Source organism: Lepidochelys kempii, chromosome 26, assembly GCF_965140265.1.
Source record: "Lepidochelys kempii isolate rLepKem1 chromosome 26, rLepKem1.hap2, whole genome shotgun sequence".
NCBI lineage: Eukaryota > Metazoa > Chordata > Testudines > Cheloniidae > Lepidochelys > Lepidochelys kempii.
This window is the reverse complement of record NC_133281.1, coordinates 7,522,978-7,537,663: the sequence shown is the minus strand read 5'-3', so window position 1 is coordinate 7,537,663 and position 14,686 is coordinate 7,522,978. Positions and strand designations below refer to the sequence as shown.

General features: G+C 44.6%; 1 protein-coding gene across 10 annotated transcripts in view; it reads right to left on the bottom strand.

Moving 5' to 3' along the window:
- The window catches only part of DOCK5 (dedicator of cytokinesis 5), a 140,980-nt gene that overhangs the window by 62,056 nt on the left and 64,238 nt on the right, over positions 1-14,686 (bottom strand). For all 10 annotated transcript variants that reach the window (XR_012156325.1, XM_073325314.1, XM_073325315.1 and 7 more), the window contains 9 exons: positions 14,586-14,658; positions 13,031-13,173; positions 11,933-12,058; positions 11,058-11,182; positions 10,117-10,215; positions 8,963-9,035; positions 5,112-5,215; positions 3,216-3,405; positions 965-1,062 (listed from right to left, as the gene is read on the bottom strand). Coding sequence is in view for 9 of the 10 variants with exons in the window: in XM_073325314.1 (XP_073181415.1) it covers positions 965-1,062; positions 3,216-3,405; positions 5,112-5,215; positions 8,963-9,035; positions 10,117-10,215; positions 11,058-11,182; positions 11,933-12,058; positions 13,031-13,173; positions 14,586-14,658 (1,031 nt within the window). In the remaining variant the exon portion in view is untranslated. The remainder of the gene's footprint in view (positions 1-964; positions 1,063-3,215; positions 3,406-5,111; positions 5,216-8,962; positions 9,036-10,116; positions 10,216-11,057; positions 11,183-11,932; positions 12,059-13,030; positions 13,174-14,585; positions 14,659-14,686) is intronic.

Here is a 14,686-nt window from a genome sequence, read left to right as displayed (position 1 = left end):
GCTGTGCAAGGGGGCTTACTCCAACTTTGCCCACACATAGCCTCTGCTTGCAGCGGAGCATGTCAACCTTGTGCTCTGTGCCAAAGGATCAAGGACAAGCCTTCCAAGCACAACATTCCTTTGGCAATCACCAGGAGTCCTAATTTTACAAACACGCCGCCTTAACTTAAGTAGCTCAGCAAGTAAGACAATTTTCAACTGACCTTCAAAGCGAACCCCCATTTCACAGCCCCAGTAAGCCGACATATAGATTATCCAAAGTTTAAAAAAAAAAAAAAAAGTCTCTCAAAAATCAGAATTTCATTTTCCCGGAAATTCCAATTTTCAGCTAAAGTTCTCAAGCCACTCAGACTCAGGCAATAAGTTCTTTGTGGCACAAACGGTCTTTTTCTTGTGTGTCTGTACAGTACCTAGCTTAGTGGAGTCCCAATCCACGATTGGGGCCCCTAGATGCTACCGAAAATAAATAAATAATGATCAGGGTTTTCCTGCGTATCATATTTTGCAAGAACTTGCATTGAATTCTCCCTACAGCCCCAATCCTGCAAATAAAGTAGTGTTATGAACATAACGCCCCCTAAAACTTGTTACTGTCCATGCTATCTCTGGACTTTTCAGTAACTGCACATCTGTAAATGAGCCTGCGTGTTTTAAGCAAGTTAGCACACCCACTGGAATACTGAGATCACTGCCTATCATGCCGACCAGGCCTGTCTCATTGTTTCCTGGTGCTCCCCTGCCTATCTGTATCCACCTGTTGTCTCTGTCTTATACTTAGATTGGGGCAGGGACTGTCCTTTTGTTCTGTGTTTCTATAGTGTGTAGTACAGTGGGGTCTTAGTCATTAATAAATAAGAAGAAGTAAAAGTAGTAGTCAAGGTTAAAAAGTTAAGCACATGTCTGCGTGTTTGCAAGATTGGGACCTAACTCTCTATGTACACCAACAGAAGCTGTGATCTTGTACCTTTACAATTTCTCCTCCTTCCACGTCCATTAGCTTCTTTAGGTTGTGCGCTATGTGCTGAGAGTTAGAACGCCAGTTCAACAAACCCAGCAGGTCAACTACCAAGGACAGAACAATGACAATTAGTGACAGATTGCAAAGAACACCACAGCCGATTTACCCTAATGGCTGCAGACCAATAAAGAAATGGAAACAGTGCTTATTTTTCTCATCAGCTTATAAGAAAAAGTCATAATACTTTGTAATGGCTGTTTTATGTCTTTGCCAGAGTTGCCCTTGCTCTTAGAGACACACCTATAATTCAGTTGGAGATTGGTCCTGCTTTGAACAGGGGGGTTGACTAGATGACCTCCTGAGGTCCCTTCCAACCCTGTATTCTATGATTTTAAATCTTAGCACATGAAACATGCAATTTTGCAGACTTCTCATTTACTTAAGAGCAGACACCCATAAGCTGGGAAATCCATCAGACTGAATGATTGACTGACAAATGTTCTTACGTTTCCTTCAGAGTTTTCAGAACGCTTCTTAAAGCCCCATTTTAAGCCTCTTTTAGGAAGCGAGTTAAGGTTTTGGCTTCATTGATCACAGCTCTGGACCATCCAATGACATCAAATTCAGTGACAGACTGTAGATGAGATTTTCAAAACAGACTAGGGGATTTAGACACAGCCTCCATGAAAGCTACCAGTAGATGTGTGTGTAAATCCCCTAGACTGCTTTGAAGATCTCAACCACCGCCTGCAAATAAACTTGGTCACTACCTTTTAAAGGAAGAGCAGGCACATAATATGCAATCAAGACACAGAAGGCCAAATTTAGTCCAAAGGATCTGAGTTGGCATAATTTACAGTCTCTCCACCCCAAAACCACATCGTATGTTATACTATGATTCCCCTTCTAGATTTAGACTGACAGTCTCACTGTCACTTACTAATATGTGACCCATCCCCACATATACATTTTACCCATCACCACTGATTTTGGCCTTGTCTCCAGTTGAATACCTCTAAAACGTGCAGATAACACTAAGCTGGAAGGGGTTGCAAGCACATTAGAGGACAGGATGAGAATTAAAAATGACCTTGACAAATTAGAGAACTGAGCTGAATTCAACAGGATGCAATTCAACAGAGACAAGTACAAAATACTTCACTTAGGAAGGACAAATCAAATGCACAACGGCAAAACGGAGAATAACTGGCTAGGTGGTCATGCTGCTGAAAAGGATCTGGTAGTTATAGTGGATCACAAATTGAAGACGAGTCAACCATGTGTTGCAGCCATGAAAAAAAGCCCATGTTCTGGAGTGAATTAATTGGAGTGTTATATCCCTTGGGGGAGGGATAGCTCAGTGGTTTGAGCATTGGCCTGCTAAACCCAGGGTTGAGAACTCAATCCTTGAGGGAGCCATTTAGGGACCTGGGGCAAAAATTGGGGATTGGTCCTGCTGTGAGCAGGGGGCTGGACTAGATGACCTCCTGAGATGCCTTCCAACCCTGATAGTCTATGATTATATGACATAAGAGGTAATTGTCCCTGGGTTGAAGCCTGGAGTACTGTGTCCACTTCTGGACACCACACTTTAGGAAAGATGTGGAATAAATGGAGAGATTCCAGAGCAGAGCAACAAAAATGAGCGAAGGTTAGAAACTCTGACCTACGAGGAATGGTTAAAAAAACTGGGCATGTTTAGTTTTGAGAGACGACACCTGAGCAGGGAACCTGGTAACGGCCTAAAAATATATTAAGGGCTGTGATAAAGAGGACTAATCAATTGTTCACCATGTACACTGAAAGTAGGACAAGTAGTAATGGGTTTAATCTGCAGCAGGGGAAATTTAGGATAGATATTAGGAAAAACTTTCTAACTTCATGGGTAGTTAAGCTCTGGAATAGGCTTCCAAAGGGTGTGGCGGAATCCCCATCATTGCAGGTGTTTAAGTACAGGTTGAACAAACACCTGTTTGGGATGGTCGAGGTTGACTTGGTCCTGCCTCAGCATACAGTGCTGGACTTGACCACTTCTCGAGGGCCCTTCCAGCCCCACATTTCTATGATTCACACTGGAGGACCAGAAGTGAGTCGCTCTCTCCCCTAACAGGAAGGTGTAAGAAGGTGCAGGTTAAAGTAGCCTGTCGCCTAATAGTGTCTAAGAGAGTCTTCGTGTAAGGGGGAGGGCCTAGTTCACCTGGCAGACAGTTCTCCCAGCACAGCATAGCGCCCACCCCGCTGCTAGCACCAGACCTACCGTTCTGGGTCAGTTTGGTGGAGCAGATGAGAGTGGCAATCTGGAAGCTGTCCTTCGTGCTGTCTTTAGTGGGCGTGAAGTTGGCCAAGTGGTGCAGGTTTTTGCCTGGGGGGCCGTCCTTCTCCTCCTCCACTTTTGTGCCAGGAAGAGTTAAGTAGAATTTAGCGTCTTCCATTTTCTTGTTATCGCCCTGTTGATAGAACATAGTTGGGGGAGGGGGGGGGGTCATTTTCAGATGCTGATAATACTCCATCTTGCCCCTGTCCACATAGGAGGCAGGCACTCATTAGCTACGAATACTCTCCAACACAGCAGCAGACTGCATGTTTTTTCAGCAGTTTTCACATCTGTTATGGACTGGAATTCTTTTTAAGTTGAGCATGGAAAAATCACATTCTATCCAAGGCACTTATCTGGCCTCCATCCTCAGACTATCTGAGCACCTTGCACTCTTCTAATGCATTTATCTTCTCAACACCCCTGTGGGGTAGGAAAGTGCCGTCACCCTCATTTTACAGATTGGGAACTGAAGCACAGAGATACTAAGCCATTTCCCCGCAAAAAAGGAGCTTGTACCTGCATCTCCAAAGTTCTAGGTTAATTCCCTAACCACCAGACCAGCTTTCCTCTCTCTGTATTGTAGTTTACCTATACAGGTGAGTCGCATCATATGCGCATTTAATTTACACGAATTCAACTATTTGCGCTCCGTGGGTGGGGGGGTGGGGGTAGAATTGATCTAAGTTACGCAACTTCAGCTACGTGAATAACGGAGCTGAAGTCGATGTACTTAGATTGACTCATCATGGTGTCTTCACTACGGTGAGTTGACGGCTGCCCGCCAATCCAGCGGGTAGCGTAGGCAGCCTCTATGGGCTGTTGAAACCTCCCGCCGAAGAGGGACAGCCTTCTGATGAGAAGGAATTCAAAGCCAGCCAAGGCTGGCTTAACAGTTTTAGGAACCGCTTCAACCTCAGAAACGTGCAGACGACTGGTGAAGCTGCATCTGCCAATGAAGAGGCAGCAAAAGCGTATCCCAAACAATTAAAAAAAAAATCATCGAAGAAAAAAGGGCTATCTTCCGGAACAAGTTTTTAATGCTGACGAGACTGGGCTCTTCTGGAAAAAAATGCCCAACCGCACGTACCCTTCAAAATCAGAAAGACAAACCCCTGGCTTCAAAGCAGCTAAAGACTGTGTGGTTGTGTTGTTCTGTGGCAATGCAGCTGGGCATTTAATAAAGCCGGGCTTGCTCTATAGGGCTGCAAATCTCCGTGTCCTAAAAGGCAAAAACAAAAATCTCCTGCCTGTGTTCTGGCAACCAAATAAAGAGGGTTGGGTGATGGCAGCATTCTTTCTGGATTGGTTCCACACGTGTTTCATTCCGGAGGCCAAGCAGTACCGCGAAGAGAAAGGACTTGACTTTAAAGTGCTGCTGATCATAGACAATGCTCCTGGCCACCCTGCAGCACTCCGGTTTGCGATTTAAGGGATTTTCAAGGGTAATTTTGACTACACATGATTTTCGCCTTCTGCCCTAAATGCAGAAAAGGAGAAGATGTGACTCCATGCCATTTCTCTACAGGCTGTCTGGGTTACGGAGCCAAATACAGCAAACAAGTAAAATGGATTCACAAGCTACTACAAGAATGTATCAGACCTGTGTCAAAGTGATCAGAGATCCACCCAGTGCAACCTTATTTAATGGTGACTTATCCTGACCATAAATCAGCGTGTCACTGGTTCTCAGACTCTGGCGGTTAACAGGTTTAAAGGGATCTTTGCATTGGTGAGTAAAGTAGGGCTTGTGTTACCAGGAGACAACATACATGGCTGGGAAAGACTTTCAGCTAGTACAAGGATTGCACAAACAAGGGTTTTTTCCCCCCAAACTACCTTGTAAATGACTAAATTGTGTTTGCCATCCTGCAGAGTTGTTCCATCCGCATTCATCAGTTTCACAAAGGCCACCCCGAAAGCTCTCTCCGATTTATCCCTGGCTGCAAAGAGAAAGAACATAACCTTCACTAAAAGGGACCTCTAGTCTGTCTCCTGGATTTTCTCCCAGCTCCCAACCCATGGGAAGGTTCCTTTTTTACTTGCTGCTACTAAGGAACAAAGCAAGAGTAATAACTTCTGTTTAAAAGGCACTATTTCACTGCAGCACATCTCAAGGCACAATAGACCATTTTTACAATAAGATGGGAACACTTCCTTGTTAATGCCTCATTATGTCCAAATTTTCAATGGGTAGATGCAAGAAGAAATGCACTGCAATTTGCATGCCTACACAGGGGCATGCAATTCTGCATAGAGGTTTAGGCAGACATTTTCCAAAGATGCCTCATTTTAATGTTAATTGAGCATTCAAATCACTTAGGCAGTTTTGCGAATCACAGCCTTAAATGTTAATGTATTTGTTATTTGCATTCCAATAGCTAGGAGTTCTGGTCATAGCCCATGGCCCCCTTTTGCTCGGCACTGTACAAATACAGAACAAAGAGATGGTCTCTGCCCCAAGGAGCTTATAATCACTTGTGCATGTAATCAGAGGAATTGTGAATGCAAACGCATGCTTTTCTGAACTCGTACCTACTGCCTCTATTTTTGCAAATCTGGCACCACATCTTGCATTTAACTCTATGGATTTGTGTCTGTGACAGATTGCTAAATAGGAAACCCTGCGTCAGCACTCTGTTCACAACGGCTCCAATCAGGCATAGCAGATTGGAGCTCATGAGGCAGACCTATGCCTAATTTGTGGGTGGGGCGGGGCAGGGCAGAAAGGCTAACAAAGCCGTTAGCCAGAGCCCACAAATAGGCACCGGAAGGAAGTGAAAAGGGGGAAAGCAGGCAGTGCGAGGTAAACGCTCTAGTTACACTATGAAGGTGGTGGGACTCAATTATAAATAAACTGCACAGGATGTTAAACCAGCACAAGGGTCTCTGCGTGATTTGTCGACCAAGACAGAAGCAGGACCAAGGAGGCCCTGTTACAGTGTCTTACTGCCCTTTTTGGATCAGTTTCTCAGGCTATGATCTGATCTCATGGGGCCACCCACAGCTCTGAAATAGCTTCATGAGATCTCTGGCTATGTAACTTTCTTATTAGCCTCTCATGGACTTGATCTAAAGGAATCCCTGCTGAGGTTACAGGGACAAACCATCCCGATGTGTCGAAAGAATAGTAAATATGGCAGGCGACCAGCTTGGCTTAACGGTGAAATCCTAGCGGATCTTAAACATAAAAAAGAAGCTTACAAGAAGTGGACGGTTGGACATATGACCAGGGAAGAGTATAAAAATATTGCTCGGGCATGTAGGAATGAAATCAGGAGGGCCAAATCGCACCTGGAGCTGCAGCTAGCGAGAGATGTTCAGAGTAACAAGAAGGGTTTCTTCAGGTATGTTGGCAACAAGAAGAAAGCCAAGGAAAGTGTGGGCCCCTTAATGAATGAGGGAGGCAACCTAGTGACAGAGGATGTGGAAAAAGCTAATGTACTCAATGCTTTTTTTGCCTCTGTCTTCACTAACAAGGTCAGCTCTCAGACTGCTGAGCTGGGCATCACAACATGGGGAATAGATGGCCAGCCCTCTGTGGAGAAAGAGGTGGTTAGGGACTACTTAGAAAAGCTGGACGTGCACAAGTCCATAGGGCCGGACGAGTTGCATCCGAGAGCGCTAAAGGAATTGGCGGCTGTGATTGCAGAGCCATTGGCCATTATCTTTGAAAACTCGTGGCGAACGGGGGAAGTCCCGGATGACTGGAAAAAGGCTAATGTAGTGCCAATCTTTAAAAAAGGGAAGAAGGAAGATCCTGGGAACTACAGGCCAGTCAGCCTCACCTCAGACCCTGGAAAAATCATGGAGCAGGTCCTCAAAGAATCAATCCTGAAGCACTTACATGAGAGGAAAGTGATCAGGAACAGTCAGCATGGATTCACCAAGGGAAGGTCATGCCTGACTAATCTAATCGCCTTCTATGATGAGATTACTGGTTCTGTGGATGAAGGGAAAGCAGTGGATGTATTGTTTCTTGACTTTAGCAAAGCTTTTGACACCGTCTCCCACAGTATTCTTGTCAGCAAGTTAAAGAAGTATGGGCTGGGTGAATGCACTATAAGGTGGGTAGAAAGTTGGCTAGATTGTCGGGCTCAACGGGTAGTGATCAATGGCTCCATGTCTAGTTGGCAGCCGGTGTCAAGTGGAGTGCCCCAGGGGTCGGTGCTGGGGCCGGTTTTGTTCAATATCTTCATAAATGATCTGGAGGATGGTGTGGATTACACTCTCAGCAAATTTGCGGATGATGCTAAACTGGGAGGAGTGGTAGATACGCTGGAGGGCAGGGATAGGATACAGAGGGCCCTAGACAAACTGGAGGATTGGGCCAAAAGAAATCTGATGAGGTTCAATAAGGATAAGTGCAGGGTCCTGCACTTAGGACGGAAGAATCCAATGCACAGCTACAGACTAGGGACCGAATGGCTAGGCAGCAGTTCTGCGGAAAAGGACCTAGGGGTGACAGTGGACGAGAAGCTGGATATGAGTCAGCAGTGTGCCCTTGTTGCCAAGAAGGCCAATGGCATTTTGGGATGTATAAGTAGGGGCATAGCGAGCAGATCGAGGGACGTGATCGTCCCCCTCTATTCGACATTGGTGAGGCCTCATCTGGAGTACTGTGTCCAGTTTTGGGCCCCACACTACAAGAAGGATGTGGATAAATTGGAGAGAGTCCAGCGAAGGGCAACAAAAATGATTAGGGGTCTGGAACACATGACTTATGAGGAGAGGCTGAGGGAACTGGGATTGTTTAGTCTGCAGAAGAGAAGAATGAGGGGGGATTTGATAGCTGCTTTCAACTACCTGAGAGGTGGTTCCAGAGAGGATGGTTCTAGACTATTCTCAGTGGTAGAAGAGGACAGGACAAGGAGTAATGGTCTCAAGTTGCAGTGGGGAAGGTTTAGGTTGGATATTAGGAAAAACTTTTTCACTAGGAGGGTGGTGAAACACTGGAATGCGTTACCTAGGAAGGTGGTAGGATCTCCTTCCTTAGAAGTTTTTAAGGTCAGGCTTGACAAAGCCCTGGCTGGGATGATTTAATTGGGGATCGGTCCTGCTTTTGAGCAGGGGGTTGGACTAGGTGACCTCCTGAGGTCCCTTCCAACCCTGATATTCTATGATTCTATGATTTCTCCTGCAACGAGGCCATCAAGACCTGAGTCACAGCGCATTCCAGCACTGACTTTTGTAAAGGACTTAAAAATAAAAGGAGTAGTTCAGCTCCTCGGCACCAAGGACAGGCAGTCCTGTTTCCCATTTTTATAGACAAAGCCATTTTAAGGTTCAAATAACTGTTTCTCCCCATTTGCATGTGTCATTCCCATTTCCTGCTTCCAATCAGTAAGTGGGAAATGCCGAAACACACCAAGAAAGGCTGCTGCTGCAGGATTTCCAACCAGAATCAGAAGCAAAAGTGCCGGAAATCCAGTGGGAAAAGCCTGTTTTCTTAGAATAGCAGCCCAGTTTTGCTCCCCCATTATGTTGAGGGGGCTCATCAGAAAAGATTCCCTTGCTGGTCCATGCCAATCCCAAACTCTGAACCATCCCCTTCCCAGCAGACAACAAGTTAGGAGGAAGGCCAAATGCTGGTTCCATCTTTGCGGGACGCTCAGAAACATACCTAGGCTATGAAGTGCACAATATACACGGGGGGAAAAACCTCCCTGATCTCTGCTCCAAGTACTTACATTCCTGTGATGATCGGTGACGGAACGTAAACCTCAGATGGCAACGACTGACCTCTTCAATTGCAATAGACACCTGAACGTTACGTGAGGGGTTAAACAGAACAACAATTAGGGCTTCTCATATGCCTCTTATTAGGAGGAACACAAAATATTTTACAAACACTAGTAAAGCAAGTCTCATAACATGCCCCAATCCCTCACGCTAAAGCCTTATAACCATTTTGCAGATGGGGAAAGTATAGCTAGAGAGATGAAGTACCTTACCCAATGTAACACATCAGTGGAAAAGTCAGAAAGAGAATCCAGGAGTTCTTGTCCCGGGCCCTACATTTGAAAACTCATCTCTACTTCTGTTTAAGATCTTCAAAGGATCGCAGGGAATTCAACAAGCAAATGCCATTGAGACTGAATGAAGTTTGAGCATTTAACTCCCGTAGGCCCTTTTGAAAGCGTTACCCCCTCATCCTCTTTGCATTATCTTCATGGAAACATTTGCTAAAGCCGTTCAGCCCTGAATCCATTGGGTATCTAGGTATTTAAATTACTTTGTGTGTGTGTGCGCGTGTGTGCAGATAAACACACATGCACAAATATATGTGCATTTGTACTTTATGTTACTGGGAAAGCTCTTCTCAGATGCATCATCTTATAGAAGTACAGGTGGCCAGTTGGCTTGGCCAGGGTTATGCAATCAATCAGAGCCTCAATCATGTCTGGAATCCAGGACGCTCTCTCTCTTCCATCACGAAAAACGTTTAGGAAGTAATGGAAGGGCCTTTTGAGGTTTTATTTTACCAGGATTCCAAGTGCAGAAAAGCAGGTCTGTTCTTTCCATTTCAGAGACACGCCCCCAACCCTGTCCAATTCAGATTAGCAGTTAAACCCTTTAGTTATCTCAAAGATACTCTGCTCTGTCTACAGCAAGGGTGCGGATGGTTTTTCAAAGCACACCACAGATCCAGTGATGATACCTTTTCTGCAGCTGAAAGTGGACCAGAGTCCTGTTTGCTGAAAAACCAGACAATACTGTCTCTCTAGACCACGTAGGACAACATGCTAGTCTACATGTCCTCTGCTGATTCAAGGTTTGTTGATTTGTCTTATTCTTTAGGCTCCATGTGAAGGGAGCAGGACTGTAAAATACACACACTCACCTTTACAGTTTCATACCAGCAAGGCTGCTTGACTTGATAATAAACAACAGACTTGTATTTGGAGATCCCTTCATAACCAGCACCTGGATGGATAGCTTTCTTTGGGGAAAAAGACAAGCAGAAGGTGAAGATCAAATAAAGTCAGGAAAAAATACCGAGGGTAACATTTTCAAAAGCCTCTAAGTGACTTAGGAGCTGAAGTCCCATTTCAAGTGACTTAGGCACTTAGGAGCCTAAATCACTTTTGAAAATGGGACTTAGCCGTTTAAGTCATTTTGGTACTTTTTGTACATTTTACTTCTAACCTTCAAAGATTTCCTTACATCAATATTAATGTGTAAATTCAGTAGGACAGAGTCCTAAAATTCATTGTATAAAAGATTGGAATAATCTAGGGTTATACAGAGACTTAAAGCTCAGCATCCAGAGGCCTCTGTGAGACCCCTGTTTATTTTGGTAAATTACTGCCAAGACTACAATCTAGTCACCAGCTGCCAAAGGATGCAACCTTCAGCTGTGCGCCAGCAGTTGAGTTGCCTACGTGACTAACTGAACCTTAACGCTCAAGTTTGGGGGAAGAAAAATAAAAGTAGCAGAGGTAAGAACAGAACCCACGAGTCCTGATTCCCAGAACCATGCTCTAGCCACTGCACTCACCGTACCTATATCCTATGCCTCCTATTGATGTTTGAAGTGGAAAAGACCCACTATGTCATCTAATCCATCCTTCAACCAATGCAGGCGTGTCCATTACATTTTCTATTGCTTTTCCCAGCAATGTAATCACAGAGGTCCCCTAGAATTACCTTAACTGAACAGTCACACAGTCCTTGCACAAAGGATGTCCATTAAGGGCCATCTCAGCTGGAGATCCTGCAGCAGCCCACTACGTGCATAAAGCAACATCTTTGTCACCCACCACCCAAGCAGGTCCACCCTACCTCCAAGAGGTTGCCATCTTCATCATGCACAGACATGGTGACCTCTACATTCTTGGGAGTCTTCTTCTTCCCTTTGTCAAACTCCCCTTCTTTCAGAGTGATGTAGATGTCGTTTCGAACATCACCTGAAATGTTAAGAGACTCCCGGTGAGCTGCTTTCCACAGACAGCCAGCTGGGGAAAGTTACGGGGTTAACATTTCACAACCCCGCATGGGACTTTGACCATGTTATTTCACATCCTTGAATGACAACAAGGAAGCTCTAGATTGAACCACTGGTCTCATCTTCACCTCAGTTTTGGGGTCAGACTCTACCATGTGCCAATCTTCTTGCTAATAATTCTTACGTGCATGACTTCCACACAACCCCTCTCTTTATGACCACAAATGGACTCATGAATAAAAGGCAAGGAAGCTTCATATTCCATTATGCCATGACCAAGTTTGTACCTTTTGTATTTCTCTTTCCTATCTGCCAGGGTGAATTCCTCCCTATGTGAATTCAATAGAACGGGGGAGGGGAGGGGAAAATGTCACGATGAAAGATGGCTTTTTGATTAAATGGCAACGTTCTTACAAAAAATTCCATTCATTGACATTTTTCAGGTTTCCTTAAATAAAATATAACAGAAACAAAACTGAAAATTTTCAAAGTTTTCACTTCTTGGATGAAATTCCGAAATCGAAAGTTTTTGACAAAATAGGAAAATGTTAATCTTCTTTGAAAATTTTAGTGGAAAACAACACACACTTTTCAACCAACTATGGAACAAAGCTCTGCACAACAGGTAAGTTCAGGATTTCTGTGTCTTCCTACGTCCTTCACAAGCACGGTAGCAAGTCAGAGTTTGTGCTCATGAAGATAAGATACCTACCAGGCAGAATAATCTCAGGGAATCCCATTTTGCGAGCCACTGCAGTCGATCTGTCGACAAGATGAGAAAAATCCTTCTGAACCTGGGCTAAGTCTCCAGGTAACAGCTTCAGGGAGACCCAGAGGCCTAAGAAAAAAATATGGTACTTAATAAATGTTTACTGGTACAAGTGCAATATCTATAGTATGACCAAAAAGAAAAGGAGTACTTGTGGCACCTTAGAGACTAACCAATTTATTTGAGCATGAGCTTTCGTGAGCTACACAGCTCACTTCATCAGACGTTCCTGTTAACTGCTGGAAATGGCCCACCTTGATTATCACTACTAAAGGTTTTCTCTCCCCCCGCTCTCCTGCTGATAATAGCTCATCTTAAGTGATCACTCTCCTTACAGTATGACCATGAACCCTGGGCTTAAGGAGAGAAAACTAATGACTATTTTCTTGTTTGATATATATAATGTCGTATCCCAAACACACAGCTAAAATACGCAACCCCAAGTTTCCACTGGGCCTGATTCTCCAACACTTACTCATGGCTGACTATTACCTAATTCTGCAAGTAGACCCAGAATTACAGTGGAACTTTCACTGGAGTAAGGTACTATTTAATTTGAGCAAGGGCGGCAGAATCCAAACCATAAGGTTTCAGACACATCCAAATCATTGAGGAGAAACAGAGGGGTTGGGTGTGATGGGATAAAAGGAGATGTAAGCTGTGGAGTGTAGTTTACCAAGGTAACTACAACACTGGCGGCAAACAAGTTTAGTGGGGGAAATGGACAAGTCTTCTGTTTTGAGTAAGGATGGAATAAATACTTATTAAGTATAAGCCACTGGTGAGTCTGTTACAGTCTCCCTCCTTGCCCAATCCACAGAGGATATGAGTCTGTTATAGCCCAGCTAGGGAGCTTCCGCAGCTCATGCTTTTAGCTTTGGTGATGAGATAGCATCATTTCACAGTCTGGCCCAGTGGAAGCAACAGACTCTAGTGGCCTTGATTTCTGAACCTTCGCAAATAATTCAATTCCTTTGTAAGAGAGGGAGCCTTTCCCGTGCCCCAGTTTGTGAAGCTGGCTCCTTGTCCAAATGTGCGTACCTTGCCCTTTATGATTCACTTCCTTTGCAGCGATGACTTTGTTGAAGACCGAAGTGAGAGGCTCATTCTCACCGATCACATGGGAAGTCATTAGAGGGGACATGATTAGCTGTCGCTGCCTAATGTAGGTTTCCATGGCGATTCTGATAAGCGGAACAACAGAAGATGGGGTGCAAGCAGACTGAAGGCCAAGCAAGTCCTGGATCCAAATATTTCTGACCTTTGGATTTGGCCCCTATTGTCTTTAACAAGCCAAAGCCAGCCCTCCCTCCCCACTCCATCCAAATATGAACCCCCAAAACTTTGGAAGAGCCTAGATTTGGATTCAGACTCTGCATCATGAGCTAATCTCTAATTACAATGTCCCTGCAGCAAAGACAGGCAAAAAAAAGTTGTAAATCCACGTTATTATGGAAAGGAAAAACACCCTTTGGGGCACTTTTTCTAGTCATATAAACAGGCCATGAAAGGAATAAAAAAATTCACCACCGAGAGTCCCTCGTAATGACATGCTGGCTGAACCAAACAAACTGCTATATTTAGGATTGTAATAACACAGTTCAGCTTACCCAAACAAGCTTCATTTTCAATACTGTAACACGCTGAACAAGTTAACAGCGCCATCAAAGAGCCAGTCTAACTAGAGAGGCAGAAAGGCACAGGTCTGGGGCTTGAATCTCCTCTCCAAACCAGAAATTGTAACCATGCAGCCAGGAATCATTTCACCCCTGACTTCTATTCTCTTTATCCGATTCCTCCTACTCCATCCTCAGACAGATGATGCACAGTGGTGAAGACAAGGGAAATTCAGTTGGATTTGTACTCCCTACCATTTAGTTGCTTTTGAAAATCCCACCCCCAATACCCATACACAGTAGATGATGCTTCCATTTTCGAGGTCTTGTCTATAGGAACCCACCCTCTACTGTGCATTGGACTCTGAGGGTATGTCTACACTCACCTGGGATCAACGCTGCGGTGATTGATCCACTGGGGATCGATTTAGCAGGTCTAGTGAAAACTCGCTAAATCAACCGCAGATCACTCTCCCCTTGACTCCGGTACTCCACCGGAACGAGAAGCGTAAGCTAAGTCAACAGGAGAGTTTCTCCCATCAACCCAGTGTGGTACAGAACCGCAATAAGTCAACCTAAGCTACGTCAACTCCAACTACATGGGTTGACTTAAGCCCGTAGTGTAGACCTGCCCTCAATTCATCCTTCTATGATTTGAACGTTTGATTCCAGGGAGTCTGTCTACTTCAAATCTAGTGCTAAGATACCACCCCGTCAGCCATCTCCCTTCCAGTGGCTGTGTTTTCCCTGTCACAGAGCATAAATCAAGCTGAGGTGGTTTTTACTGATGACGCTTGAGTCAATCACCTTGCTGCAAACTTTGGGCTTTACATGACTGGAGACTTTTTTCTTCCAAAAGGATCAGACTCTACAATTAACCAGTGTGTCTGTACAGGCCTTTCTGATACACTCCAATTCTCTAAAGACTGTCTGTCCTGATTCATACAGCTCCGTGACTCACTCTGATGTCCAATACTTACTGCTGAAAAGGAATAAAGTGTTGCTTTTCCTCATCATCCACCTTCCCATGTATGATATCAGTAATGTCCATTACTGCAATGAGACAAGTTTAACAAAAATC